This window comes from Borostomias antarcticus, assembly GCF_949987555.1.
Source record: "Borostomias antarcticus genome assembly, chromosome: 8".
NCBI lineage: Eukaryota > Metazoa > Chordata > Actinopteri > Stomiiformes > Stomiidae > Borostomias > Borostomias antarcticus.
This window is the reverse complement of record NC_140241.1, coordinates 1,450,963-1,475,983: the sequence shown is the minus strand read 5'-3', so window position 1 is coordinate 1,475,983 and position 25,021 is coordinate 1,450,963. Positions and strand designations below refer to the sequence as shown.

The following is a 25,021-nucleotide window of genomic DNA, read 5'->3' as shown; positions in this document are numbered from 1 at the left end:
TAGATGATCTCAAACGTCCGTTTCAGTGCGACTTTAAACCTGAGCTTCCATATTTCAATTGTTGTATGTTCTATTCCATAAACACTACAATAAGAATACTTTTGAAACAAAGCAAAATGTTGTTCACTATCTAGACCAGATCATGTGTCTGTGTTCATACGTGTGTCTGTCCATGTGCGTGTGTCTCCAAGGGTTTCTATGACGAAGTGGCCAGTCCCCTTCTCTCTGAAGTGCACCTGCGTTACCCTGGCAACGCCATCGACTCCTTGACGACCAACCACTTCGCCCAACTGTTCAACGGATCTGAAATCGTGGTTGCCGGGCGGCTGATCGACATCGACCTGGAGAACTTTGCAGTGGAGGTTCATGCCCAGGGGGTGAGAGACTGGGATTCAAATATTACTTTAAATCCTCTTGTTTACTTACTTTACTAACTTGAATTAGTTTATTATTAGTTTACCTGAGGCTAGGGTGGAGTTTTAGGGACAGCCTATTGGTTCTATTGTTCCAGACCAAGAACAAGGCAGGCATTGATATTGAATTGTAGTGGACCCAGGAATGAGCTGACCCAGAGTGCAGGCTATCACCCTTCTGTGGCTATTCAAGTGACTCCATTGTGTCTTCCAGTTCAAGGAGGACTTCCGGGTGCAGGGCCAGGCCAGTGCCAAGGAGTGGGACGTCCTCTACCCAGAACAGGAGTACATCTTCGGGGACTTCACAGAGCGCATGTGGGCCTACCTCTCCATCCAACAGCTGCTGGAGAAGAGGTCAGTGAGTTTTTTTTAATGGATCCTGTTATAACCCTAAAGTACTAAGTAGCTCTTGGGGAAAAAAAGATACACACACACACACACACACACACACACACACACAGAGTATTGCACATTTTTGTTGTAACCCCTCAGAAACAGTGGCACTCCTGAGGAGAAGGCGAACGCCACAGCCCAGGCCCTGGAGATGTCCCTCCGGTACAGCTTCGTCACCTCCCTCACCTCCATGGTGGTCACCAAGCCCGAGACGGAGAAGGGATCTGTGGACACCCTCATCGCTGACAAGCTGACCGAGGGTAGGAGACCTAGAGGGGGGGGGGGGGGGGCAGGGATACTGTGCTGTCCCTAGAGGGGGGGGGGGATACTGTGCTGTCCCTAGAGGGGGGGGGGGGGGGCAGGGATACTGTGCTGTCCCTAGAGGGGGGGGGGGGGGGCAGGGATACTGTGCTGTCCCTAGAAGGGGGGGGGGAGGGGGGGGGGGGATACTGTGCTGTCCCTAGAGGGGGGGGGGGGGCAAGGATACTGTGCTGTCTCTAGAGGGGGGGGCAGGGATACTGTGCTGTCCCTAGAGGGGGGGGGGGGGCAGGGATACTGTGCTGTCCCTGATGTGTGTTTTGTGAACTGTGTTTGTTTTGAATGTTTTTCATTCACCCCCCAACCCCTCCTCTTTTTGGCAGATGAGAGACGGATATCTCAACACGGTGAGAATAGTACCCTCCGTCTGACAACGCTACATGGGAAAATGTTGACAAATCATATATTTTGGTTGATATCCTTTGATGCAATTTACTGCTTCCCTGAATTCCTTGTGTGGTTTGTTTAGGGAGTTCTGCATCCCTTCAGACAAGCTATAGTCACTATCACCACAGTCCCCCCACCTTCCACAGCTCGGCCACATACTTCGGTAAGTCCTCCCTCCCCCTGGATCAGCCCTAATAACTGCAGCTCAATTCAACTCTCCATTCATCTTGTAGTGCACAGAGACCAGACCTGGGTTGAAATACAGAACTACTGAAATACTCATTACTGCGCATGATTGTTTTTGCCGGGCGCAATGGAACCAATGGGCCGTCCACAAATAAAACCCCGCCCACCTGGCACTCCAGGGACACTCAAGCAAACGCTAAAGTGAAAATATTTTATATATTTTGTTTTTTATTTTACTTCAGGCAGACTCGATTGATTGAACATTCTTTAAATATTGTTTCGACCCATGTCTGATGGAAGCCAAGGCAGATTACACAATAAGGACAGGAGACTCTGTTAAAGGAAGAGCCAACTCCAGGGTTTAGGGGACCCCAAACGGTCTGACTGTTCTTGTGCTGCAGTGGATGGAGACCCCCACTTCATGATCGAGCTGCCAGAGGTGGAGGACGCGTTGTGCTTCAACATCGACGACACGCCGGGCACCATCTTCAACCTGGTGAGGGACCCGGAGTCAGGTGAGCTCTCCTCTGGTCCCGTGCTGCACCAGAATGACACTTAGCTTCTTCATTTGAAACTCTCCAGTAGGGGCTCTGGTCCCAAAACTACTGTTCCCAATAGAGCGTATTGTTGAGTTTAGGGCTAGTAAAGATGTCCATCCACGTCAGGCCTGAAGTAGCCTAGTTAGGCCCAAGTATGAAAGTATGGTTTTCTGAAGGAAGAAATTAGAAAGAATAGCCTAGACTATATATAAGCAAATTATTTCACGTCCATAGTAATCTAACAACAATCTCTGTTTAGGCTAGCCACATGAACTAAACAGACGTTGGTGTGCAGTGATCAAATCTAAGGCAGCAAACACCAAAATACTTGATACCAAAATAATTGTGACTTGGACCAATGAGAACTCCTCAGATAGGCTACTAATGATGCGCTAGCTGGAAATAAACATGAGTTACGTCAGCAGGGTACATTCATAGCATTAGCATTCCCTTCGCTAGCTTAGCTTAGCTTGGCTTGGACCCTATTAAATGGCAAAAGATATTTGGTCATGGTTGCTTTATCAAACTAACTAGCAAACTGTTTCCTTAGATAACAACACTTTTGATAACACATCCTTTAACAAAACATAACATTCGTAACCATGCTTTTTTAGACTAATATTTCTGGCCTGGAACATAGGCCGAACTGCCTGCTGGGATATGTTCAGGTTAGCTCAGGTGCAGTCCGCTAGCCGTCCTGGCTAGCTAGCCAAACTAGTTCACTACAATAGAGAGGGAGAGACATTCAACCCATTAAAGTATTGTACTTATTAGCATCATAACATAAATATCCTCTCAATATAATACAAAAGAAAGTACAACTCACGTATACTTCTGAGGTAGAAAAACAAACGGTTAAAACAAACGGACGGCGACTCCCGTTGCTAGGCAACCAACACAGAAAGGGAGGGAGAGCACTCGCTCGTGCGCCGACTGATTTAAATCAACAAACGGCTCAAAAAGAGTGGGAATTTAGTACAACGACCCTGGCTATTCTCAAGAGCTGCCTCCATCCCATGTTGCTTTGCAGGTGTTTTGGTAAACGGCCAGACCATTGGAGATAAGAAGGTGGCACCAGGTGGGAAAATGAACACCTACTTTGGGCGTTTTGGAATCATCCACCCGGGGCTGGGGCTGCGACTGGAGGTCACCACCCAGGACATCACCGTGTCTCGGAACAGCAAGCAGGCCAAGCTGCTGTGGTCCGACTCCGCCTCTGTGAAGGGACCCGGGTGAGTGGCACTAACTTTTGGGTGGTAGTATCTGTATTACCAGTGTTGGGAAAATTACTTAATACAAGTAATCAAGTAAAGTTACTGATTACTCTCTCTGAACAGTTTTTTTTTTTTATTAAACTTTTTTTTTTTTTTTTTACTTTTGAGTTACTTTCTAAAACCAGATCATTCCTTACCCGAATCATAGAAGTGCTGATCAAGGATCAGTTTTGCGCTGTAGATCATGATAGACACAAGAAAATCAGATCCTATACCAGCACTCTCGGCACATCTCGACCCTGATGACAAAAACAGTCAGTTCAGCCATGATCGCAGAGACCGCATGTGCATATTAACCAAATGAAAGGGAGCAGGAATGCGCATAAGTGACTCAAAGTAATCACATTTTTATTAGGTCAGTAACTAATCTGACTGCTGAATGTATTCCCTTACATTCCAAGTTACTGGAAAAAGTAATCTGATTACAGTAATCTGTTACTTTGTAATCAGCTACTCCCAACACTGGTGGTGACCAACACAAAACAAGAAATAAGAATTAGTGCAATGTGATCTAGTCTTCGCTATGGCAAGACATCGTGAGCTGATATACAACCACACACAACCCCTTTGAATAAAGGGTGAATCTGATCGTTTTCCCAACTCTCATCTCACAGTTGGAGGGGACCCCCATCCCTTCTTCTCTAAACTATATTTCTTTATCTTTTCCCCTTTAACTGTAACTTTTATTCCTGTATTTTATTTTTCCTGCATTTTTTTTTTAAATGTCCTTTTTTTGCATTTCGTTTTATATGACCTTTTATGTGTTTCTTGCACTTTGTCTTGATGCTTTTAATGTCTCATGTAAAGCACTTTGAATTGCCTTGTTGCTGAAATGTGCTCTACAAATAAACCTGCCTTTCCTTTAGTATGGACCTGCAGGTGACCAGAGACCACAGGCTGACCATCACCCTCAGGAACTCAGTGAAGTTCGTGGTCCTCCTGCACAAAGTGTGGAAGGGTCACCCCTACCACCAGGACTACCTGGGCTTCTACACCCTCGACAGCCACCTGCTTTCCCCCACGGTCCACGGCCTGCTAGGTACAGCAAGGCACCGCGCAGTACCAAACACCGCCAGAGGGGGGTAGCACCCGGCCTGTAGTAATGACAGGAATGCATGGTGAAGTTATCTCTCCAATAGGCCAGTGCTTTGGTTTAGGGTTGAATTTTGGCCAGAATGCATCAGAGCACAGCTTGAAACTCACCTCTTTGCCGCAGATGATTTCTAATTCATGTCGTGTGTCTTAAATGTAGATTCTAGATTCTCTTGATTCTAGATTCTCTAAATGTAGATTCTAGATTCTCTCTCTGCAGTCCTCTGTTCTTGTTTGTTTGTTTGTTTCTGTACCCGGGCGGCACCCCGGGCTGATGTAACAGTTGGTTGGGGGGCGCATTATGAATATAAATTAAAATAACATAACATAACATCATACACCAGAAGCATAGGGGTATCTAACCAGTAAGCCTGTGTGCTGTCCTCAGGTCAGTTCTATCACGGGGTGTATCTAACCAGTAAGCCTGTGTGCTGTCCTCAGGTCAGTTCTATCACGGGGTGTATCTAACCAGTGAGCCTGTGTGCTGTCCTCAGGTCAGTTCTATCACGGGGTGCAGTTTGAGGTGAGGGACCTGCGTCCCGGGGAGGTCCCCGAGAAACCAGACGCCACCATGCTGGTGAAGGGGAAGGAGCTCACTGTGACCAGGTAGAGTACGCGTCTCACACCAGGAATACTCACACAGGACACACACGTGCACACAGGACACACACACGTGCACACAGGACACACACACGTGCACACAGGACACACACACGTGCACACAGGACCCAGATAGCAAGCGGATGTGTAATGATTCTGGGCCATATATGGGCCGGGAACTAAGCCACAAGGGCCAGATCTGGCCTGTATATGGCCCAGATCCGCTTGCTATCTGGGGACACACACGTGCACACAGGACACACACACGTGCACACAGGTGTCGCTCATCAGTATTGCTTCAACCCTCAATTGCCCCACGCTGGGTTTGATCTTGTAAGTCCGCAGATTTACAAACACACATGACCTCCTCCCATAAAAAACGCTTTAGCCAACTACGCCTCCGAAAGTCTTACACTGAGAAGTGAGTTCAACCTAGAGGGAAGAATTTTTACAGCCCACTTATCTGGCCCGTGGGTGATACTGTTTTTTTGCTTCCCTCTGGAATATGTAGGGGTGGGTCGTATGCCCTCCTCCCTTGTTCTCTGTAAAGCGCATTGTGTTGCCTCTGGGTATGAAATGCGCTATACAAATAAAGCTTTGATTGATTGATTGATTGATTGATTGATTGATTGATTGATTGATTGATTGATTGATTGATTGATTGATTGATTGATTGATTGATTGATTGATTGATTGATTGATTGATTGATTGAGGCATGGGTTGCCAGGTACTCAGGTAGGGTATCTCCTGGGCCTGGTCCTGGGTTGCCAGGTACTCAGGTAGGGTATCTCCTGGGCCTGGTCCTGGGTTGCCAGGTACTCAGGTAGGGTATCTCCTGGGCCTGGTCCTGGGTTGCCAGGTACTCAGGTAGGGTATCTCCTGGGCCTTTCTGTACTTTTTATTGCCTATCCTCCCCGTGTTCACAAGGGTTTCCCCCATTAACAACCCAATACAAAAAGCATGAAGAAGAACGGATCGCTAACGCTGTTCGTCTCTGATGAAGAGGGACAGGAGCACTTGGACTGGTCCTCGGGCGCGGCTCACGCACACGCCTACCGTCTGCTTGTGTGTGTGTGTGTGTGTGTGTGTGGGTGTGTGTGTGTTCCTTGTGTAGCCCATTACGCATTAGCATGCTGTATGACAAATAAAGCATTTCTTCTTCTATTCTTCCAATTGAGCTGGATTGCGCATGTTGGTCATGATGCTCATCAGTGCCCCGGGGCTGTGCTCCGTCTGCAGGGGCTGGCAGCGGGACTTCAGACAGGACGCGGAGCGCGGGAGGAAGGTCCCCTGCTGGTTCATCCACAACAACGGTACCGGCCTCATCGACGGAGATCTCTCACAGTACGTCATGTCTGGGCTCTTCAAGACCATCTGAGACTGGACGGCGCGCCATCGGTCACCTGACTCAGAAGAGTCGCCATCGGTCACCTGACTCAGAAGAGTCGCCATCGGTCACCTGACTCAGAAGAGTCGCCATCGAGGTTCACGATCAACGCTGTTTCAATGCTGCGCTGCATCGTCTCATATCAGATTTGTCATTCATCACTTTTTTAAGACATACACTGCCATCAAATACAGTATTCCTTTGGACATAATGAATATATGACAGCATAACTCAGAGACCAAGGTCAGGTGACTGTAAAGCATGACATTTATGTTGAGAAATATCAAATAAATGGGCTCTTCCCTTGTAAGTGTTACGTATTTATTTGTTATGCATTACGCTACACATTTCCTCTTGATTGGCTTTGATGCACTTCATAACGGTTTCCTGTGTTATGACACGAGAAATCACTTCATATCAACGGTTTCCTGTGTTATGACACGAGAAATCACTTAATATCAACGGTTTCCTGTGTTATGACACGAGAAATCACTTCATATCAACGGTTTCCTGTGTTATGACACGAGAAATCACTTCATATCAACGGTTTCCTGTGTTATGACACGAGAAATCACTTCATATCAACGGTTTCCTGTGTTATGACACGAGAAATCACTTCATATCAATGGTTTCCTGTGTTATGACACGAGAAATCACTTCATATCAACGGTTTCCTGTGTTATGACACGAGAAATCACTGGAAGCTAGTATATCAAGAGTATCCAATTTGAAAATGTGAATTTTCATATTGTCTTTGATATCGAGAGTTTAACATGTTTTTGAATGATTTTTCAAGGTGCCCATCCACATCCATTGTATGACCAAAACGGTGGTAGAGCAATTATCAACTTTCTGGAAAATGCTAGTTTTGTCAATGTTTTGATCTGAACCATTGTATATGATCATAAGTAACCTTAAAACAGGGCTAAACATGCATTTCCCCTTTAGTACTCCTTTAAGGTTTAAGATGTTACAATGATAAGACGGGTTGGGTTACCAAGAGGTTTGGAATATGTGTGTGTTTGTAAATGGGGCCTGAGTGCCTTGACAAGATATTCTATTTTAGTGATTTTAAGTTATCTATTTAAAAACGGGAAAAAAGAAGAAAAAATAGAGAAAAATGAAAGAAAAACATTTTTAAAAATTGTAAGATGATGTGGAATATGATATTTGTGATAACCTGTCCTCCTCCTGTCATAGTAGGATCTGACCCTCCTATCGCCCCTCCCATACTTCAAGGAACAGAGGGACAGAAGAGGACTGATCGTCCTGAGCTGTCCCTACGAGGCATCAAGACTCTTCGTATCGTATCGACAAGCTGGTTATCTTTACAACCAGGGTGCTATGGAAAGGGCAAGGCAAGTTTATTTGTTTAGCACATTTCAGCAACAAGGCAATTCAAAGTGCTTTACATGAGACATTAAAAGCATCAAGACAATGTGCAACACATAAAAGGTCAACACATAAACGAAAAGCAAAAAAGGACACTTTTCTTTATCACATACTGAAACCTCTCTCCACTCACTCACGTACAATGTCCTTCTGGATAGTTGCTCGCTGGCTTTTCACCAGCGCCTCAAACATCCTTTCTGAGCAAGGGACCAGCTGTCAGTGGCCTACTGTTGTGTCAGTAAACACCTGGCACCAAAAATCCAACTTCTCCATTTCCAACATACATGTCCTTCTTTATCTTCCTCCCTCAAATCGTTCTACCTCATTGGACCTCATTCCTGGACATTTTCTTTAGTGTCTTTTTAAATGTCTTCTTACGAACTTCATAAGACCAGCCCTAAGAAAGATCCCCACCGGATTCATGAACGCGTGGAAATTTGTTCTTAAACCGCCAAGGTGTTCTCAGCTGTGCTCACCTTATACTCGTAGAATCATGACTAGAAATGTGAAACGTAATTGGAAATGATACAAATATTCTCGTATTTATTATAATTTCAAGCCTAGAATGTATGTAGGCCTATAGCCTACTCCACTCATACAAAACTGTACGGAAAACCTATTTATGGATTGATGGAGGTTTTTCTTCGACCAAAACAGATAGTGAACAGATATGCCCTTTTAGCACTACTGAGATTTTGGGGGTGAGGGGGGGGGCAGTTATTGCTAAATCTGCTTTGCTGAACACATTACAGGTTTATATTGAGTCAAACCATCACCAATGTGGAATTACTCAAGTACTGATGTGGGAAGTGTTGATGTTGAGCATTCTCTCTCACTCACTTCTTCTTTAGCAATTTACCGGTTGCAGTTAAGCAGACAGAAATAATACTGGCAGGAAATGACACCATGGCCAAGCTAACATACAGGACAGGTTGTTTCTGCTGAGAGTGAAGAGAGCGCAGCTCAGAGAGCAAGTCAGAGAGGAGACCATGGCTCAGATTAGTCCTGCTGTTTGGGGGTTATTGGTGACCACTGCATTCCACATCGCAGGTAAGACAAGCTGGATCTAAACCCATTTAAAAGTAGATGTCAACCTCTATTTGAGTAGATCACTTGTTCTTTTCACAAAGCAGAACATTGCATCTGTAATCTGGTTGAAGTGAGGATAGAGAAGTGGGAATTAAAGTCATGAATGTCCAAATAGAGGATTGTTGAAAATGTTGCTCCACATTTGTCTTCTTATAATATAAAATATAGCAAATTATATTTTATTTGAAAATTTGAACAAATTATTATCCTTGAACAATTTATAAAATCTATATCATCATGAAATAATCAAATGATATCCATTATCTCCAGGTGTCAGAGGAGACAATCTCTTTCTGTCAAGCAAAGTAGGAGAAGACGTCGGTCTGCCGTGTAACAACGTGGTGAACCCAGACTGCTCCTCTACTACATGGCTCTATGACACCCCTGGATTTCGGTCCCTTGAGGAGGTCTCTAATGGGAGGGTCAGAGGAAAGTCAGGGAGAGCAGAGAGACTGAGTCTGGGGTCTGACTGCTCTCTGACTGTTCATGATGTCAGAGCTGAGGACGCCGGACGCTACACCTGTCGACAATACCTCAGAGGTATAAGACTATGGGACGATGCACATGTTCATCTGTCTGTTCTAACCAGTGAGTATCTCCGTTTCATGGTAGTGGGCTTATAGAAGAACGGTCCCAACATAGAAGCGAAAAAGGCTCGCGCACTCACAACAGATGAGGCACTTGGATGCAAAAACTATATTCAGCTATATTGTGCAGCAAGCAGATATGACTGGTAAATATGAATGACGATATGAAGTAAAGATGAACTGATGGTTTATCAGAAGAGATGAGTGAGAGCCTGGGGCTTCCTGAGTGAACCATCAATCAATCAATCAAAGCTTTATTTGTATAGCGCAGTTCATACCCAGAGGCAACACAATGCGCTTTACAGAGAACAAGGGAGGTGGGCATACGACCCACCTCTACATATTCCAGAGGGAAGCAAAAAAACAGTAATCACCCGGGGGCCAGATAAGTGAGCTGTAAAAAATTCTTCCCTGACCCCTCTCAACAAGGCGATCGAGCAAGCTCCTGGAGTATGTTTGTCTACCGGCTAAGAACAAAGCAATAAATAACATTAAATTACATTTTCAGAGTAAGAGAGGCTAAAAAACATCCACTAATCTGCAACGGTCACTCCTTCACTTCCTGCTCAGGTACAGAGAGTCCATCCGTCACGTCCGTGTCCACAAATCCTGGTAGGATATTTCACTCTGTTTCCAGTTCCACTTGCACAGTCATTGTAGGATGTGTCTGCGTGCCCATAACCACACAGGTTCTCAAAAGTAAACACCATTTAGCTCCTTGGCGACTCCTGCATGTTGCACTACTCCTCTGTACCCTAGAGGTCCTTTATTAGAGTGAGAGAGGACGTCTCCTCTGGACCCTAGAGGTCCTTTATTAGAGTGAGAGAGGATGTCTCCTCTGGACCCTAGAGGTCCTTTATTAGAGTGAGAAAGGACGTCTCCTCTGGACCCTAGAGGTCCTTTATTAGAGTGAGAGAGGATGTCTCCTCTGTACCCTAGAGGTCCTTTATTAGAGTGAGAGAGGATGTCTCCTCCTCTGGACCCTAGAGGTCCTTTATTAGAGTGAGAGAGGACGTCTCCTCTGGACCCTAGAGGTCCTTTATTAAAGTGAGAGAGGACATCTACTCCTCTGGACCCTAGAGGTCCTTTATTAGAGTGAGAAAGGACGTCTCCTCTGGACCCTAGAGGTCCTTTATTAGAGTGAGAGAGGACGTCTACCTAACCACATGTGCTGTTTGCTTTCTGGTCTGTATCAGACTCTCCAATCTCACCAGCCATTTGGACTGTGACTGTGTCTGTGACTGTGTCTGTGGTCCTGGGAGCTGCTCTGCTCCTCCTGTGCTTCCTGTCTGTCGTCATCACAGTACGCCTTCTTGCTCGTACGTTACCGTCAATTCATGTCCAGTAAATGAACAGTTTATGATTCTATTTCTCCAGTTTGGTTAAGTATTGATAAGAGCTTTTTGTTACATTGCTTTTCAGAGAACCAAGAGCTAACTAGAGACAATGCTGTAAGTATCAATATAATGCTGGTGCTGCATCAAGTAAACACATATAGAGGGTTGAACTGTTAACTAACTCTTTTCAATGTGTGTAGGCTCTGACCACAGGTGATTTTACTGTACCAACACCACAGGGAACCAGTATATCATCTTGTAAAAAGTAGCTTTTTAATTTTTGACAAAATATGTATTAATTTTATATGTAGGCCTATATTATACGTATATTTATACATATTCTATATTTTTACCTATATTTATACTTATATTGTAGACTGCTAGTACAAGGTCATCGGTTTGTGAAGTTCAGTTGAGCTTGAGTATTCAATTTCCATTATTTCTTTCATTTTTCATTTTACTTTTGAGTCAAGCAGTGAAAACAATGTTATAAACATAAAGTTTAAAGGACAGGTTCGGAATTATCATTATTTACGATATATAACCCGATTGGAAGCATACTTGGTGCCGATTTTATTTTGCCAAAACATCAATAGACACCAGTGACCACTCAGTGAGTTTCCTGTCTTTGAAAACTAGAGTTAATGGTGTTTTTGAGGGATCTTGTCTAGATGCACCTGTGGATCCATTGAGTGTGTTAGCGGCGACAGGCTATATCTTGAGAGTGCACCGTTTGACGAAACTTTGATACTGACCATTGTATATGATCGTAAATAATCTTATAACATGGCTTATAATGCTAAATTCCGAACCTGTCCTTTAATATGAACAAGTTGACGTTAGTATTTACATATGAGCTTAAATCTCATTCCTGGTACAGTATGCCTCTGGTGGTAAATTAAGACGCAGCTCTGTGCTCTGATATATATGATTCCTGCTTTGTAGACGTTCAATTTACCTTCGTATGAATTTTACACACATTTACTTTAATCAAGCTCAATCATTCATGGACAGACTATGTGTTTTAATTCTTTCAGGTGAGTCAGGATTATGAGAATGACCCTGCTGCAAACGCTGTGGTGTTCCACCGTGAGAACGACGCTGTCTATCAAAACATGAACCCCCAGACTACCAATCAGGACTCTCTCTACCAAAGCCTGGACCCCCAAACTACCAATCAGGACTCTCTCTACCAAAGCCTGGACCCCCAGACTGGACCCTGAAGTAAGATTTGACCATCATACTAGTGCTGATATGCTGCCAGAATCAGGGTGAGAACAGATTATACTATTCTGTTTTTTGTTGGTTTAAAGACTTTACATTCCTCTAGTAGCGTTTCCCACTTCAGTCGGACAGATGGAAGGTAGAGTGGAAGACGGAGTAGGAGAGGACAGAGTAGGAGGAGGACAGAGTAGGGGGAGGACAGAGTAGGGGGAGGACAGAGTAGAGGGAGGACAGAGTAGGAGGAGGACAGAGTAGGAGGAGGACAGAGTAGGAGGAGGACAGAGTAGGGGACAGACAGAGTAGGAGGAGGACAGAGTAGGAGGAGGACAGAGTAGGAGAGGACAGAGTAGGAGAGGACAGAGTAGGAGGAGGGGAGGACAGAGTAGGGGACAGACAGAGTAGGAGGAGGACAGAGTAGGAGGAGGGGAGGACAGAGTAGGAGGAGGACAGAGTAGGAGGAGGGGAGGACAGAGTAGGAGGAGGGGAGGACAGAGTAGGAGGAGGACAGAGTAGGAGGAGGACAGAGTAGGGGAGGACAGAGTAGGAGGAGGACAGAGTAGGAGGAGGACAGAGTAGGATAGGACAGAGTAGGAGGAGGACGGAGTAGGAGGAGGGGAGGACAGAGTAGGAGGAGGACAGAGTAGGAGGAGGGGAGGACAGAGTAGGAGGAGGGGAGGACAGAGTAGGAGGAGGACAGAGTAGGAGGAGGGGAGGACAGAGTAGGAGGAGGGGAGGACAGAGTAGGAGAGGACAGAGTAGGAGGAGGACAGAGTAGGGGAGGACAGAGTAGGAGGAGGACAGAGTAGGAGGAGGACAGAGTAGGAGGAGGGGAGGACAGAGTAGGAGGAGGACAGAGTAGGAGGAGGGGAGGACAGAGTAGGAGGAGGGGAGGACAGAGTAGGAGGAGGACAGAGTAGGAGGAGGACAGAGTAGGGGAGGACAGAGTAGGAGGAGGACAGAGTAGGAGGAGGACAGAGTAGGAGGAGGACAGAGTAGGAGGAGGGGAGGACAGAGTAGGGGACAGACAGAGTAGGAGGAGGACAGAGTAGGAGGAGGACAGAGTAGGAGGAGGACAGAGTAGGAGAGGACAGAGTAGGAGGAGGACAGAGTAGGAGGAGGGGAGGACAGAGTAGGGGACAGACAGAGTAGGAGGAGGACAGAGTAGGAGGAGGGGAGGACAGAGTAGGAGGAGGACAGAGTAGGAGGAGGGGAGGACAGAGTAGGATAGGACAGAGTAGGAGGAGGACGGAGTAGGAGGAGGGGAGGACAGAGTAGGAGGAGGACAGAGTAGGAGGAGGGGAGGACAGAGTAGGAGGAGGGGAGGACAGAGTAGGTGGAGGACAGAGTAGGGGGAGGACAGAGTAGGAGGAGGACAGAGTAGGGGAGGACAGAGTAGGAGGAGGACAGAGTAGGGGAGGACAGAGTAGGAGGAGGACAGAGTAGGAGGAGGACAGAGTAGGAGGAGGGGAGGACAGAGTAGGAGGAGGACAGAGTAGGAGGAGGACAGAGTAGGGGAGGACAGAGTAGGAGGAGGACAGAGTAGGAGGAGGGGAGGACAGAGTAGGGGGAGGACAGAGTAGGAGGAGGACAGAGTAGGAGGAGGACAGAGTAGAGGGAGGACAGAGTAGGAGGAGGACAGAGTAGGAGGAGGACAGAGTAGAGGGAGGACAGAGTAGGGGGAGGACAGAGTAGGAGGAGGACAGAGTAGGAGAGGACAGAGTAGGAGGAAGACAGAGTAGGAGGAGGGGAGGACAGAGTAGGGGAGGACAGAGTAGGAGGAGGACAGAGTAGGAGGAGGACAGAGTAGGAGGAGGACAGTGTAGGGGGAGGACAGAGTAGGAGGAGGACAGAGTAGGAGGAGGGGAGGACAGAGTAGGAGGAAGGGAGGACAGAGTAGGTGGAGGACAGAGTAGGGGGAGGACAGAGTAGGAGGAGGGGAGGACAGAGTAGGAGGAGGACAGAGTAGGAGGAGGACAGAGTAGGAGGAGGACAGAGTAGGAGGAGGACAGAGTAGGGGACAGACAGAGTAGGAGGAGGACAGAGTAGGAGGAGGACAGAGTAGGATAGGACAGAGTAGGAGGAGGACAGAGTAGGAGAGGACAGAGTAGGAGAGGACAGAGTAGGAGGAGGGGAGGACAGAGTAGGGGACAGACAGAGTAGGAGGAGGACAGAGTAGGAGGAGGGGAGGACAGAGTAGGAGGAGGACAGAGTAGGAGGAGGGGAGGACAGAGTAGGAGGAGGGGAGGACAGAGTAGGAGGAGGACAGAGTAGGAGGAGGGGAGGACAGAGTAGGAGGAGGGGAGGACAGAGTAGGAGGAGGACAGAGTAGGAGGAGGACAGAGTAGGGGAGGACAGAGTAGGAGGAGGACAGAGTAGGAGGAGGACAGAGTAGGAGGAGGGGAGGACAGAGTAGGAGGAGGACAGAGTAGGAGGAGGGGAGGACAGAGTAGGAGGAGGGGAGGACAGAGTAGGAGGAGGACAGAGTAGGAGGAGGACAGAGTAGGGGAGGACAGAGTAGGAGGAGGACAGAGTAGGAGGAGGACAGAGTAGGAGGAGGACAGAGTAGGAGGAGGGGAGGACAGAGTAGGGGACAGACAGAGTAGGAGGAGGACAGAGTAGGAGGAGGGGAGGACAGAGTAGGAGGAGGACAGAGTAGGAGGAGGACAGAGTAGGAGAGGACAGAGTAGGAGGAGGACAGAGTAGGAGGAGGGGAGGACAGAGTAGGGGACAGACAGAGTAGGAGGAGGACAGAGTAGGAGGAGGGGAGGACAGAGTAGGAGGAGGACAGAGTAGGAGGAGGGGAGGACAGAGTAGGATAGGACAGAGTAGGAGGAGGACGGAGTAGGAGGAGGGGAGGACAGAGTAGGAGGAGGACAGAGTAGGAGGAGGGGAGGACAGAGTAGGAGGAGGGGAGGACAGAGTAGGTGGAGGACAGAGTAGGGGGAGGACAGAGTAGGAGGAGGACAGAGTAGGGGAGGACAGAGTAGGAGGAGGACAGAGTAGGGGAGGACAGAGTAGGAGGAGGACAGAGTAGGAGGAGGACAGAGTAGGAGGAGGGGAGGACAGAGTAGGAGGAGGACAGAGTAGGAGGAGGACAGAGTAGGGGAGGACAGAGTAGGAGGAGGACAGAGTAGGAGGAGGGGAGGACAGAGTAGGGGGAGGACAGAGTAGGAGGAGGACAGAGTAGGAGGAGGACAGAGTAGAGGGAGGACAGAGTAGGAGGAGGACAGAGTAGGAGGAGGACAGAGTAGAGGGAGGACAGAGTAGGGGGAGGACAGAGTAGGAGGAGGACAGAGTAGGAGAGGACAGAGTAGGAGGAAGACAGAGTAGGAGGAGGGGAGGACAGAGTAGGGGAGGACAGAGTAGGAGGAGGACAGAGTAGGAGGAAGACAGAGTAGGAGGAGGGGAGGACAGAGTAGGAGGAGGACAGAGTAGGAGGAGGACAGTGTAGGGGGAGGACAGAGTAGGAGGAGGACAGAGTAGGAGGAGGGGAGGACAGAGTAGGAGGAAGGGAGGACAGAGTAGGTGGAGGACAGAGTAGGGGGAGGACAGAGTAGGAGGAGGGGAGGACAGAGTAGGAGGAGGACAGAGTAGGAGGAGGACAGAGTAGGAGGAGGGGAGGACAGAGTAGGAGGAGGACAGAGTAGGAGGAGGGGAGGACAGAGTAGGAGGAGGGCAGAGTAGGAGGAGGACAGAGTAGGAGGAGGACAGAGTAGGAGGAGGACAGAGTAGGGGAGGACAGAGTAGGAGGAGGGGAGGACAGAGTAGAGGGAGGACAGAGTAGGAGGAGGACAGAGTAGGAGGAGGACAGAGTAGAGGGAGGACAGAGTAGGAGGAGGACAGAGTAGGAGGAGGACAGAGTAGAGGGAGGACAGAGTAGGAGGAGGACAGAGTAGGAGGAGGACAGAGTAGGAGGAGGGGAGGACAGAGTAGGAGGAGGGCAGAGTAGGAGGAGGACAGAGTAGGAGGAGGACAGAGTAGGAGGAGGACAGAGTAGGGGACAGACAGAGTAGGGGGAGGGGAGGACAGAGTAGGGGAGGACAGAGTAGGAGGAGGACAGAGTAGGAGGAGGACAGAGTAGGAGGAGGACAGAGTAGGGGGAGGGGAGGACAGAGTAGGGGAGGACAGAGTAGGAGGAGGACAGAGTAGGAGGAGGACAGAGTAGGGGAGGACAGAGTAGGAGGAGGACAGAGTAGGGGAGGACAGAGTAGGAGGAGGACAGAGTAGGAGGAGGACAGAGTAGGAGGAGGGGAGGACAGAGTAGGAGGAGGACAGAGTAGGAGGAGGACAGAGTAGGAGGAGGACAGAGTAGGAGGAGGGGAGGACAGAGTAGGGGAGGACAGATTAGGAGGAGGACAGCAGAGATGATCCCAGACTGGGTTTTGAACGCTGGCCTGTGGGCTCAGGGACTGTGTGAGACAGGGACACAGCTGACTGGAGCTTGGGCCACAGCCTGGTCCCTGTATCTGAGAGCTCACCTGGGGATCTACTGTACTGTGTGTTGGTTGATGGGCTGGGTGGATTAGTCATGAGTGGGCGTGTTTGTGTGGGTTGGAATTAACACCTGTAATCCAGAGCAGGGCAGGGACTTGTGTATTTTGGATTGTGAAATAATTTACCTCAAAATAGACCAGCGCACTTTTAGATTTCCTGTGGAAGATGACTGTTTGTAGCTGTTTCGCTTTTAACAGAACAGTTGGACTCCAGCTTCCCCTCAAAAACAGATTGTCCACAGACAAAACGACTGAAGAGGATTGAAGAGCTGATGTCCAAGACCAGATCGTCCACATGAGCAAGTTGGACTGTGAATTTTGCATTTTTAAAGCCTTGCTTATGATATGATTTCCTAAGTTTCATGTTAATGTTAAGATACTGAAGTGTGTAATATGAGAGGGTTAGTTAAGATAATGTAATGATCCATGTTCATTAATATGAGTTTCCTGGTGTAATGTTAAGATAATGTAATGATCCATGTTCATTAATATGAGTTTCCTGGTGTAATGTTAAGATAATGTAATGATCCATGTTCATTAATATGAGTTTCCTGGTGTAATGTTAAGATAATGTAATGTGATGCTCAGGATCACAGTGTCTCAGTAATGTTATAACCGGATCCACTCAGGAATCTAGGAGTGGGACCAAGAACAGGAGGAGCAGAAAACAAAACACAGAGTTGCATTCACAGAGAAACATAACAGTAAGAACAGGTCTAGTATATCAATGGGACTTGTAATTGGTCACTTAATTGGTCACTTAATTGGTCACCCAGTTTCTGCAATCAGTTTGACACAGTTAATTGATCTGTAAAACAGACTGTACATTTACTTAAAAATAAAAATAAACGTTTTGTTCCCATGGTCTCTCCCGTCCGTCTGAAGAAAGGGGGCAGAGAGGAGAGGAAGAAAGGGCGTGGCTAAAGATGAAGAAAAGGCGTGGCTAAAGTTAGGAATCAAACAGGCTCGTGCTCAACTGGGAATCGAACCCATGATCTTCCGCATGGGAGGCTGTGACCTGCTCTCACATATCTGGCTGCTTCTATAGCACTGACACTATGTTCTCCAAGTATAAGTTGTGTTTTAGTTTACATTTAATTCTTGTAAAGAGCTTAGTTCTAATATGTTCATATGTTCTACATGGTAGCAGGATATGTTGTGTCTCCAGCTCTCTCAGTGGACAGAGCTGACAGTCTTCTCTAGGCGGCCTCCTCCTCCTCCTCTCCCTCCTCTCACCAGGTCTCTGTTCTCCTGTAGTTAAGGAGCTGTGTGTGATGTCAGACGTTAGGCTCCTCCTCCCCAGCGCCAGCCCGAGTCTGACCCAAGCCCCCAGGATTCGAAATCTAAAGTGAAGGCCTATTGAACCGCGCCATCTTGGCTAGATTTGTAGTCACTTGGCTATTTCCGGTTACTTTTGACTTGCGCAGTTGAGCTTTTCTGGCCGACGCGCGTCCACGAAAAAGTTCACATTTATCTGAAATGTAGACGCGCGTTCCCGGCTCTCTCGGCTCTCCCCGCTTTGATTTAGCAATGAAAACCGGCTTGCATATTAACCTGTTTTTGTCAAATATATCAATTGGAGAAATTATTTTTTGATCCTGGCATCTTAGTTTTAACAGGTTAAATATAATTGAACATGTTTTGTTTGCTAGTAGATGGTATTCATTCCGTTCGCGATAACGTTATTGCAGCCAGGCTAAATTCCTCCAGGGAGTCAGTGACAGGCGAGTTGAAGAGCTTCACTCCCCGCCAGCAGGAGCTCTGGCCGCGGCTACCGCATCTCGGATAACCCGCTGAGTTCCTGGCTGCTATTTCACACTCGCCCTTGATCAATCCCAATACCGATCCATGGTAATAATGAATCAATCGTTCAGATCAGATCGGCAGTGCTGCATGCATGTTACAACATCATTGTTACCTTTATTAACATAACCATAGCCTACATTTATCTCTTTAACGTTAGGCTATCCATCTTACACCAGTCGGCCATTCGATAAATGGAAGCGGTGAACGCCAACGTTGACTGAAAACACCCAAACTCAGTGTATCGTTTCATCTTCATGCTACACATCAACTCCTTTACATTGTATGTGAATAAATTCCTGTTATTCTAAAAATATCCCATTTCTGTCCATTCCTGGAAAAGGCTAATAATTGCTGTCAAATGATCACTCCAGTTTATCAACGTATCCCACTACCATTTCAACTATGCACAGGAGATTGTCTTATATATATATATGTGTGTATGGAGCAATTGTTTTTAATGTCCGACTTTTGTCTGTGCTGTTCAGTAAATGTGCATCTGTCCTAATTTATTGTAGCCTATCTACTACACAACCTAGTTCAAATTTATGAATCTTCCGCGGCGTGATCATTTCCAAACCAAATTGCGGGGGGGGGGGGGGGGGCATTAAAAGCATTACAAATTAGACATTAAAAGCATTAAAACGAAATGTGAAACAGCATGACAACATACATATTCCTTGATTATTTGTATGCTGTGTTGTCCCGTCTGAGTTTGTCCTGTTCGTGATTGGTCTCGTGTTCCCACTCGATAGGCTTGCACCTTGACGTTGGTGAGTGGGCTTTAAACCAAGACGGGCTGTATGTGTATGTGTGTATGTATGTGGTTTGTGTGTCATATTCTATTATTGAAATGTAATAACAGAAACAGTGTGCCTCCTCTTATCCTCACAGCTCAAGCCATTTTAGGAGACCAGTTCACACCTCAACCAGACCTGCTGCTGTTTAGGACCTGCTTTAAGCCCTTTTTTGTGGTGTCCGTTTTCTGTGTTCTGTGTCAAGTGCGCCAATAAATATATTTCTGTATGTATATTGTAGTGGCTGGGTGCTCGGTTTGATCTGGGATGTTTGGGCTCAAAACAGACTCTCGTCACACATCAGATTGAATTCACCGATAGCCTACCACAGGGTTCTCAAAGTAGGAGCCAGCACAACCACACAACCTTGTTAAAATGAGGACGAGTGATACAACAGAATAGAATAAAAGAACTTACATTTATTTCAATCGCAGCGAAAGGGACAGTTAAACAGACACGCACAAAGAGTATCTGGATAAGCGCACTCCCCTTTGTCGGGAGAGGATATTTATACTGGCTAAGAATGCTAGGCTTGTTCCACACCTCGTGACTACATATCTGAATACCTGATTGGTTGAAACTACTGTCTATCATGTTGGTCATATGCGCTCATTCCTGTCTAGCCGGGATAGATAAGGATGTTCGGTTAATACATTTTTGCTGCAACCTGGGACAGGCTTTCCATTGTTAGTTGGCCTTGGCCGTCAACATTATCTGCTACTAACAGAGATAATAACACTTTTCCTGCATACTACATTCTGGAAAACTACAGAAGTGCACAGCAGTATGAAGCTTAACTTTTAGGCCTACATACAATCAGGCCTGGCATTTCAACAACCATAATAACACTTTATCAAGAATAGCTTTCACATTCCCCCCTTTGATCCATACAATGGATCATTCTACTGTTAACATTACTGGTGAATGATGCTAAGCTAAGCTATCAGAATGGGGAACAACAGAGTACTTAAAAACAGAGTATAAAACATAATAGAACATAGTTACTGTACTGTAACTAGTACAATCTTAAAAACAGTTCAAAATGTCAGTTATGGCATGAGCCTTTAATAGTGAAATTTACAACAGTATTATTGCTTTTTAGGTTGACCCTATTGGTCAGTTTTACTCAGCTTCTTGGTGATTTGGTCTTCAGGACTTCAAAAGTCCTCTCCGGTGCTCAACCTTTAAGTGACTGCCAGCTGGTCTGTCACGGTAGGGAGGTGGTTGTAGCTCTACTAAGCAAGGGCCACGGCTCTCGTGTCTACCCGAGTTAGGAGGTTCCCGTGTGGGGTGTGTTTGTTATCAGTGCCATACTGCATTGAAATTTAGAATTTGAAATTTGGAATTGAAATTTGAAATTTGAAATTGAAATTTGAAATTTCAAATTTGAAATTTGAAATTTCGAATTGAAATTTGAAATTTGAAATTGAAATTTTGAATTTTGAAATTTTGAAAGAGGGGGTCTGAGAATGTGTGTAGGTGCTCTGTAGCTCGACTTTAGCTCGGGCCACGGCTCTCGTGTCTACCCGAGCTAGGAGGTTCCTGGGTATGTTTGTTATCAGTGTCTGAGAATGTGTGTAGTATGCTCAGATCTTGCCTGTTTGCTGGTGAATCACTCTGGGGTTAGCCTCATGATATCTCTGGATGTCCCACGCATTCTGCTGTGCTGGAGACAGCGAGGCTTCTTCGTCCTGCAGCAGTACCATTTCGGTGGCGTCTCCTCCCAGGGTGGCTCTGGTTGCTTTGGTGATGAAACACTTGCAGATAGGAATGCCACAGAACACTAGTATTCCAATTAGAAGCAGGAAACTCACGATCATGTAGACTGCTTTCCCCGCCCAGCCAGAGAAGAACTCGGTCAGCCAATGCAGATCTCCTCCGGTGGGGGCAACCTGGCTCAAAACTTGTTCAATCATGGTGGCACTGTGTTTGAGGTAGTTAGTGACATTGTCTTTGGCGTCTGGGATAAAGAAGCAACAACTTATGCCTAACATTTTGCATACTCCACCTTCCTTGGCGGTGATTAGATCGAGGGCTTCACGGTTCTCCAGGAGAGCTTCCCTCATGGCGGATACTTCAGCTGTCAGTTGGGACATGGCTGTATTGATATCTCGGGTGGCATTGGCTAGACACTCGTCATTCCAGGCGAGGCGGTTGATTTTCTCGAGGCTCCAAACGGCCGGGATGGCTGCAGTGAAACCAAATGACGCAGCGACCCCTAGACCCGCCTCTTCGGCTTGAGAGGTCCAGGGATTGCGAAAATTAAGATTGGGGTGTTGAGATTGTGGGCCTACCTCACGTTTGTCTCGGTGTCCGACGGCAGTGGTGGAGAGTTCTGGGCCAGTTGGATTGGCTGGATGGATATTACTTTCGGGCGTCAGGAGTCCTGGGTAGCAGCATCCCCTCCAGGTTCCTGCTGGTCCTAGGGTGTATCTGTGTCTTTCTCCACAAACCCACCCATACGCCAGCATGCTTTTAGGAGTGGATATAAGTCCCCAAGGACAGGTTACATTGTGTGTGACATTTCGATAGGTTACCGTGCAGTTGGGATTGTGGGCGTCCACATGGACGTTTGTGACGCACTGAGACCATCCCAACAGTGGTGCTTTGGGGTCATGTTGGCAGAGACATACTGGTGCGTTTTTCCGGATCACTCGGCGGCGTCTCCGGACGTCGGATGTTGGCTCGTTCTGGTGCTGACAGGTTACTGGGGGCGGGCTGGTTGCGTTGTTCCTGATCATTTGGTCAATTGAGAGAAAACTTAGAATGTCAAATGGTGTAGTGCAATTACCAGTGTTATTGAAGTCCACATCTTTGCTGCTGATGCCCTCGAAGGAGTCCGTCCTGACTCCCTCGTGGCACACCCAACAGGGTCCGTTGTGGACTTGACTGATGAGGACAGCTCGGGCGCAGGCCATGTTTCCTCCGCAGCGGCGAAGGGCGCTCCGGGCCTCTTGTGTGGGTCCGTGATGATCTGTACCTACTAGGGGGTCATGATTACTGGAGAGAAATTCGGCCTCCTCCTCTCCGTTTGTCACCTGTATGTTTATACTGTTTAACCCTGCTTGTGCGGCCTGATTGATTTTACCGATGGCAGTGGTGGGTCGAGGTTTTACTATGAGTTGGAATGGCTCCAAGGGATCTTCTCCCCATACATCCACCCCCGCCTGATAAGCCCCTCCATCGCCCAGTCTTGGGGTCAGGGTCCAGGTAACGCAATTATCCGTCTGGCTGATCTTTCCTCTCGTAGACCCGCTTCGGAATTTTATCTGTGGAGCATTTGCATAATGCATGCCTCTCCGGTAGGATTGGCTACATTGTCGGGTCCCTAATCCGTCGATCGTCCCTGTTGACCGGAACACATCACACTTAAAGTTGCATGGTTCCATACAGAGGTACACGGGGTACGCCTTCCCATAGTACGAGTACCAGTATCCGCAAATGTTCATTTCACACTCCCTCCCCTCCTCACAATGGAATGTTTGTCCGGCCTTAGCACCGGTGTTGCGGAATGACAGAGCGGTAAATAGTATGGCAGTGGCACTGGCCTTAGCACTGGTGTCGATGAATGACAGAGCAGTAAATAGTATGGCGGTGGCAACGATAAGCTTACTTTCGTTCATATTGGGCTAGGTGAGCGGGTGGCTTTCGCGCTCTCTGGGGTCTCCTAGGTGCTGGGGTCGGCTCCTCCTCCTCTTCTGGGATCTCCTGAGGGTCCGCGGGCTTTGCGACTGGTTGTTTTTCCTTGACAGGGGATAGACTGGGAACAGAAGGAATGTCAGTTTGTGGGGTGTCGGTTCCCCCCTTTGTGGGTGACTCTGGCTCACACGATGGGAAGTCTCTGGTGGTTTCCTCTGGGATGTCGTCCCCTCTCCAACGCTTCACATGTGCTGTGTGTACCCAGGTTGGTCTCTCCTTCACTCGGACGGCTGTCGGGGTGGCCAGGATGACCTCGTACGGACCTTTCCACCGTGGGTCGGTCCACTTAGTGCGGCCGAACGCTCGGATGAGCACAAAGGATCCTGGGCTGATGGGGTTGTTTGGTTCTGGTGCTGGGTCGTATGCCTGGGCTGTGAGAGTGGATCTGATGACAGAAAATTGTTTAGACAGACATACAGCGAATTCACATGCATTGGGTGGTGGTACCAGGTCTGCTGGTGGGTCCGCCCCTGTGTATGGGGGACGGCCAAACATGCATTCAAAAGGTGTCAGAGGTGTCCCTGACCTTGGCGTGGTTCTCATGGACAGCAGAGCGAGGGGCAGGCACTTGACCCAATTCTGACCGGTTTCAGACATGAGTTTGGCGAGTCTGCTCTTGAGGGTCCCATTGGATCTTTCTACCTGTCCTGCCGACTGTGGGTGATAGCTACAGTGTGTTTTGAGCTCTATTCCCAACAGTTCTGTGGCGTGTGCCAGTATCTCACTGACGAACGGGCTGCCGTTGTCTGAGGAGATTTTCTTGGGTAAGCCAAATGTGGGGAACCAACCTCTGCATAGTGCCTCAGCCACTCCTCGTGCTGTCTCCCGTTTCATTGGGTAAGCCTCCACCCACTTACTATACATGTCCACGACCACCAACGCCACGTTCTTGCCGGCTGCAGGAGTAAGGTGCACAAAATCAAGCATTAGATGAGCTCCTACACCCTGGGCTAAACCCCCATGGTGTCCTGGTGTGTTTTTGAGGCCCCTGGATACATTGTATCGGGCACATGTGATGCAACACTGACAAATTTTCTCTGCTGTTTGTGTGATGCTTGGGCAGTACCATGCTCGGGTAAGGATCTGACTGATCCCCCCTTTGCTCACGTGACCGCGTCCGTGAGCAACGTGACAGTAATATGTGTAATGTTTTCTCGGCATGCATGGTCTACCGTCTGCTGCCCTCCAGATACCGTCTGTTTTGGTGCAGCCCTCCTCCTCCCATAGGGAGGCTTCCACAGGGCCCAGATCAGTCCTATACATTCTCCTAAGCACACTTGATCCTGCAACCCCCAAACAGTCCTGTCCCTCAACTGGATCCTCCTCCGTCAGCTCCTCTGGTTCCTGTGAGAGAAAGCAAGTGTCACAATTGGAGAGAGAGTTAGGATTAGCTGTCAGGTGGTAACCAGCCGCTCGCTTGGCCTCCTCATCGGCCCGCTGGTTGCCTTTTGATGCTGTGTCTGTTGCATTGGTGTGTGCTATGACCTTGACTACCGCCAGCTGTGAGGGTAGCAGCATAGCTGCGAGTAGGCCGTCAATCAGTTCCCTATTCTTGATGTTGGTGCCCGCTGATGTTTTGTAACCCCTTCTGGCCCATAGGGCGCCGAAACTGTGACCCACGCCCCACGCATACTTGCTATCAGTAAAAATGGTGACCTTGTTACCACGTGATGCCTCACACGCCTGGGTGAGGGCCCACAACTCTGCCTGTTGTGCCGACCACGTGTCCTGTAGCCTGCCACTGGTCACTACCTCTGTGTCGGAGACAACTGCAAAACCCACATGTTTGTGACCTGTATTGGGATCAATGGAAGCAGAACCATCACAGTAAAGTGCACGTGCGCCCTCCAGGGGCACGTCCTTCAAATCTGCCCTTGGTTTGCACTCCTCGTCGACTCGTTCCACGCAGTCGTGCTCCACCTCCGCCAAGTCGACATCTGGGAGAAGGGTTGCAGGGTTAAGTGTGGTACAGCGGACAACTGACACGTTGGACTGACTCAAGAGAGAACT

General features: G+C 47.9%; 2 protein-coding genes across 6 annotated transcripts in view; both read left to right on the top strand.

The window, feature by feature from the left end:
• LOC311312369 (inter-alpha-trypsin inhibitor heavy chain H3-like) overlaps positions 1-6,900 on the top strand; it is a 12,838-nt gene extending 5,938 nt beyond the window's left edge. For both annotated transcript variants that reach the window (XM_084442303.1, XM_084442302.1), the window contains exons 13-22: positions 192-377; positions 628-767; positions 906-1,066; positions 1,448-1,471; positions 1,594-1,674; positions 2,099-2,212; positions 3,267-3,468; positions 4,377-4,549; positions 5,097-5,208; positions 6,443-6,900. In XM_084442303.1, the coding sequence (XP_084298429.1) occupies positions 192-377; positions 628-767; positions 906-1,066; positions 1,448-1,471; positions 1,594-1,674; positions 2,099-2,212; positions 3,267-3,468; positions 4,377-4,549; positions 5,097-5,208; positions 6,443-6,581 (1,332 nt within the window). In that variant the 3' untranslated portion in view covers positions 6,582-6,900. The remainder of the gene's footprint in view (positions 1-191; positions 378-627; positions 768-905; positions 1,067-1,447; positions 1,472-1,593; positions 1,675-2,098; positions 2,213-3,266; positions 3,469-4,376; positions 4,550-5,096; positions 5,209-6,442) is intronic.
• Positions 6,901-7,201: 301 nt separating this feature from the next.
• Positions 7,202-17,572, top strand: LOC311312277 (uncharacterized protein). Of its 4 annotated transcripts, none has more exons than XR_014630558.1 (7): positions 7,202-9,032; positions 9,342-9,659; positions 10,229-10,270; positions 10,855-10,977; positions 11,081-11,109; positions 12,033-12,363; positions 16,185-16,239. XR_014630558.1 is itself a non-coding variant. In XM_084442180.1 (7 exons), the coding sequence occupies exons 1-6, from the start codon at positions 8,972-8,974 to the stop codon at positions 12,216-12,218; spliced, it is 759 nt and encodes a 252-aa protein (XP_084298306.1). In that variant the 5' UTR covers positions 7,202-8,971; the 3' UTR covers positions 12,219-12,266; positions 16,911-17,572. The 4 variants fall into 4 exon arrangements, 1 of the variants encoding a protein (XP_084298306.1); XR_014630559.1 differs by lacking the exon at positions 16,185-16,239 and adding an exon at positions 13,943-13,966; XR_014630560.1 differs by lacking the exon at positions 16,185-16,239 and adding an exon at positions 12,475-12,554.
• The last annotated feature ends 7,449 nt before the right edge of the window (positions 17,573-25,021 follow it).

What these genes read in the sequence shown, in the direction of transcription:
- LOC311312277 (XM_084442180.1), top strand. Translation starts at nt 8,972, where the DNA reads ATGGCTCAGATTAGTCCTGCTGTTTGGGGGTTATTGGTGACCACTGCA. An exon ending in CACAGTACGCCTTCTTGCTC is followed by an intron (nt 10,978 to 11,080) that starts GTACGTTACCGT and finishes ATTGCTTTTCAG; the next exon opens with AGAACCAAGAGCTAACTAGA. An exon ending in AGCTAACTAGAGACAATGCT is followed by an intron (nt 11,110 to 12,032) that starts GTAAGTATCAAT and finishes TAATTCTTTCAG; the next exon opens with GTGAGTCAGGATTATGAGAA.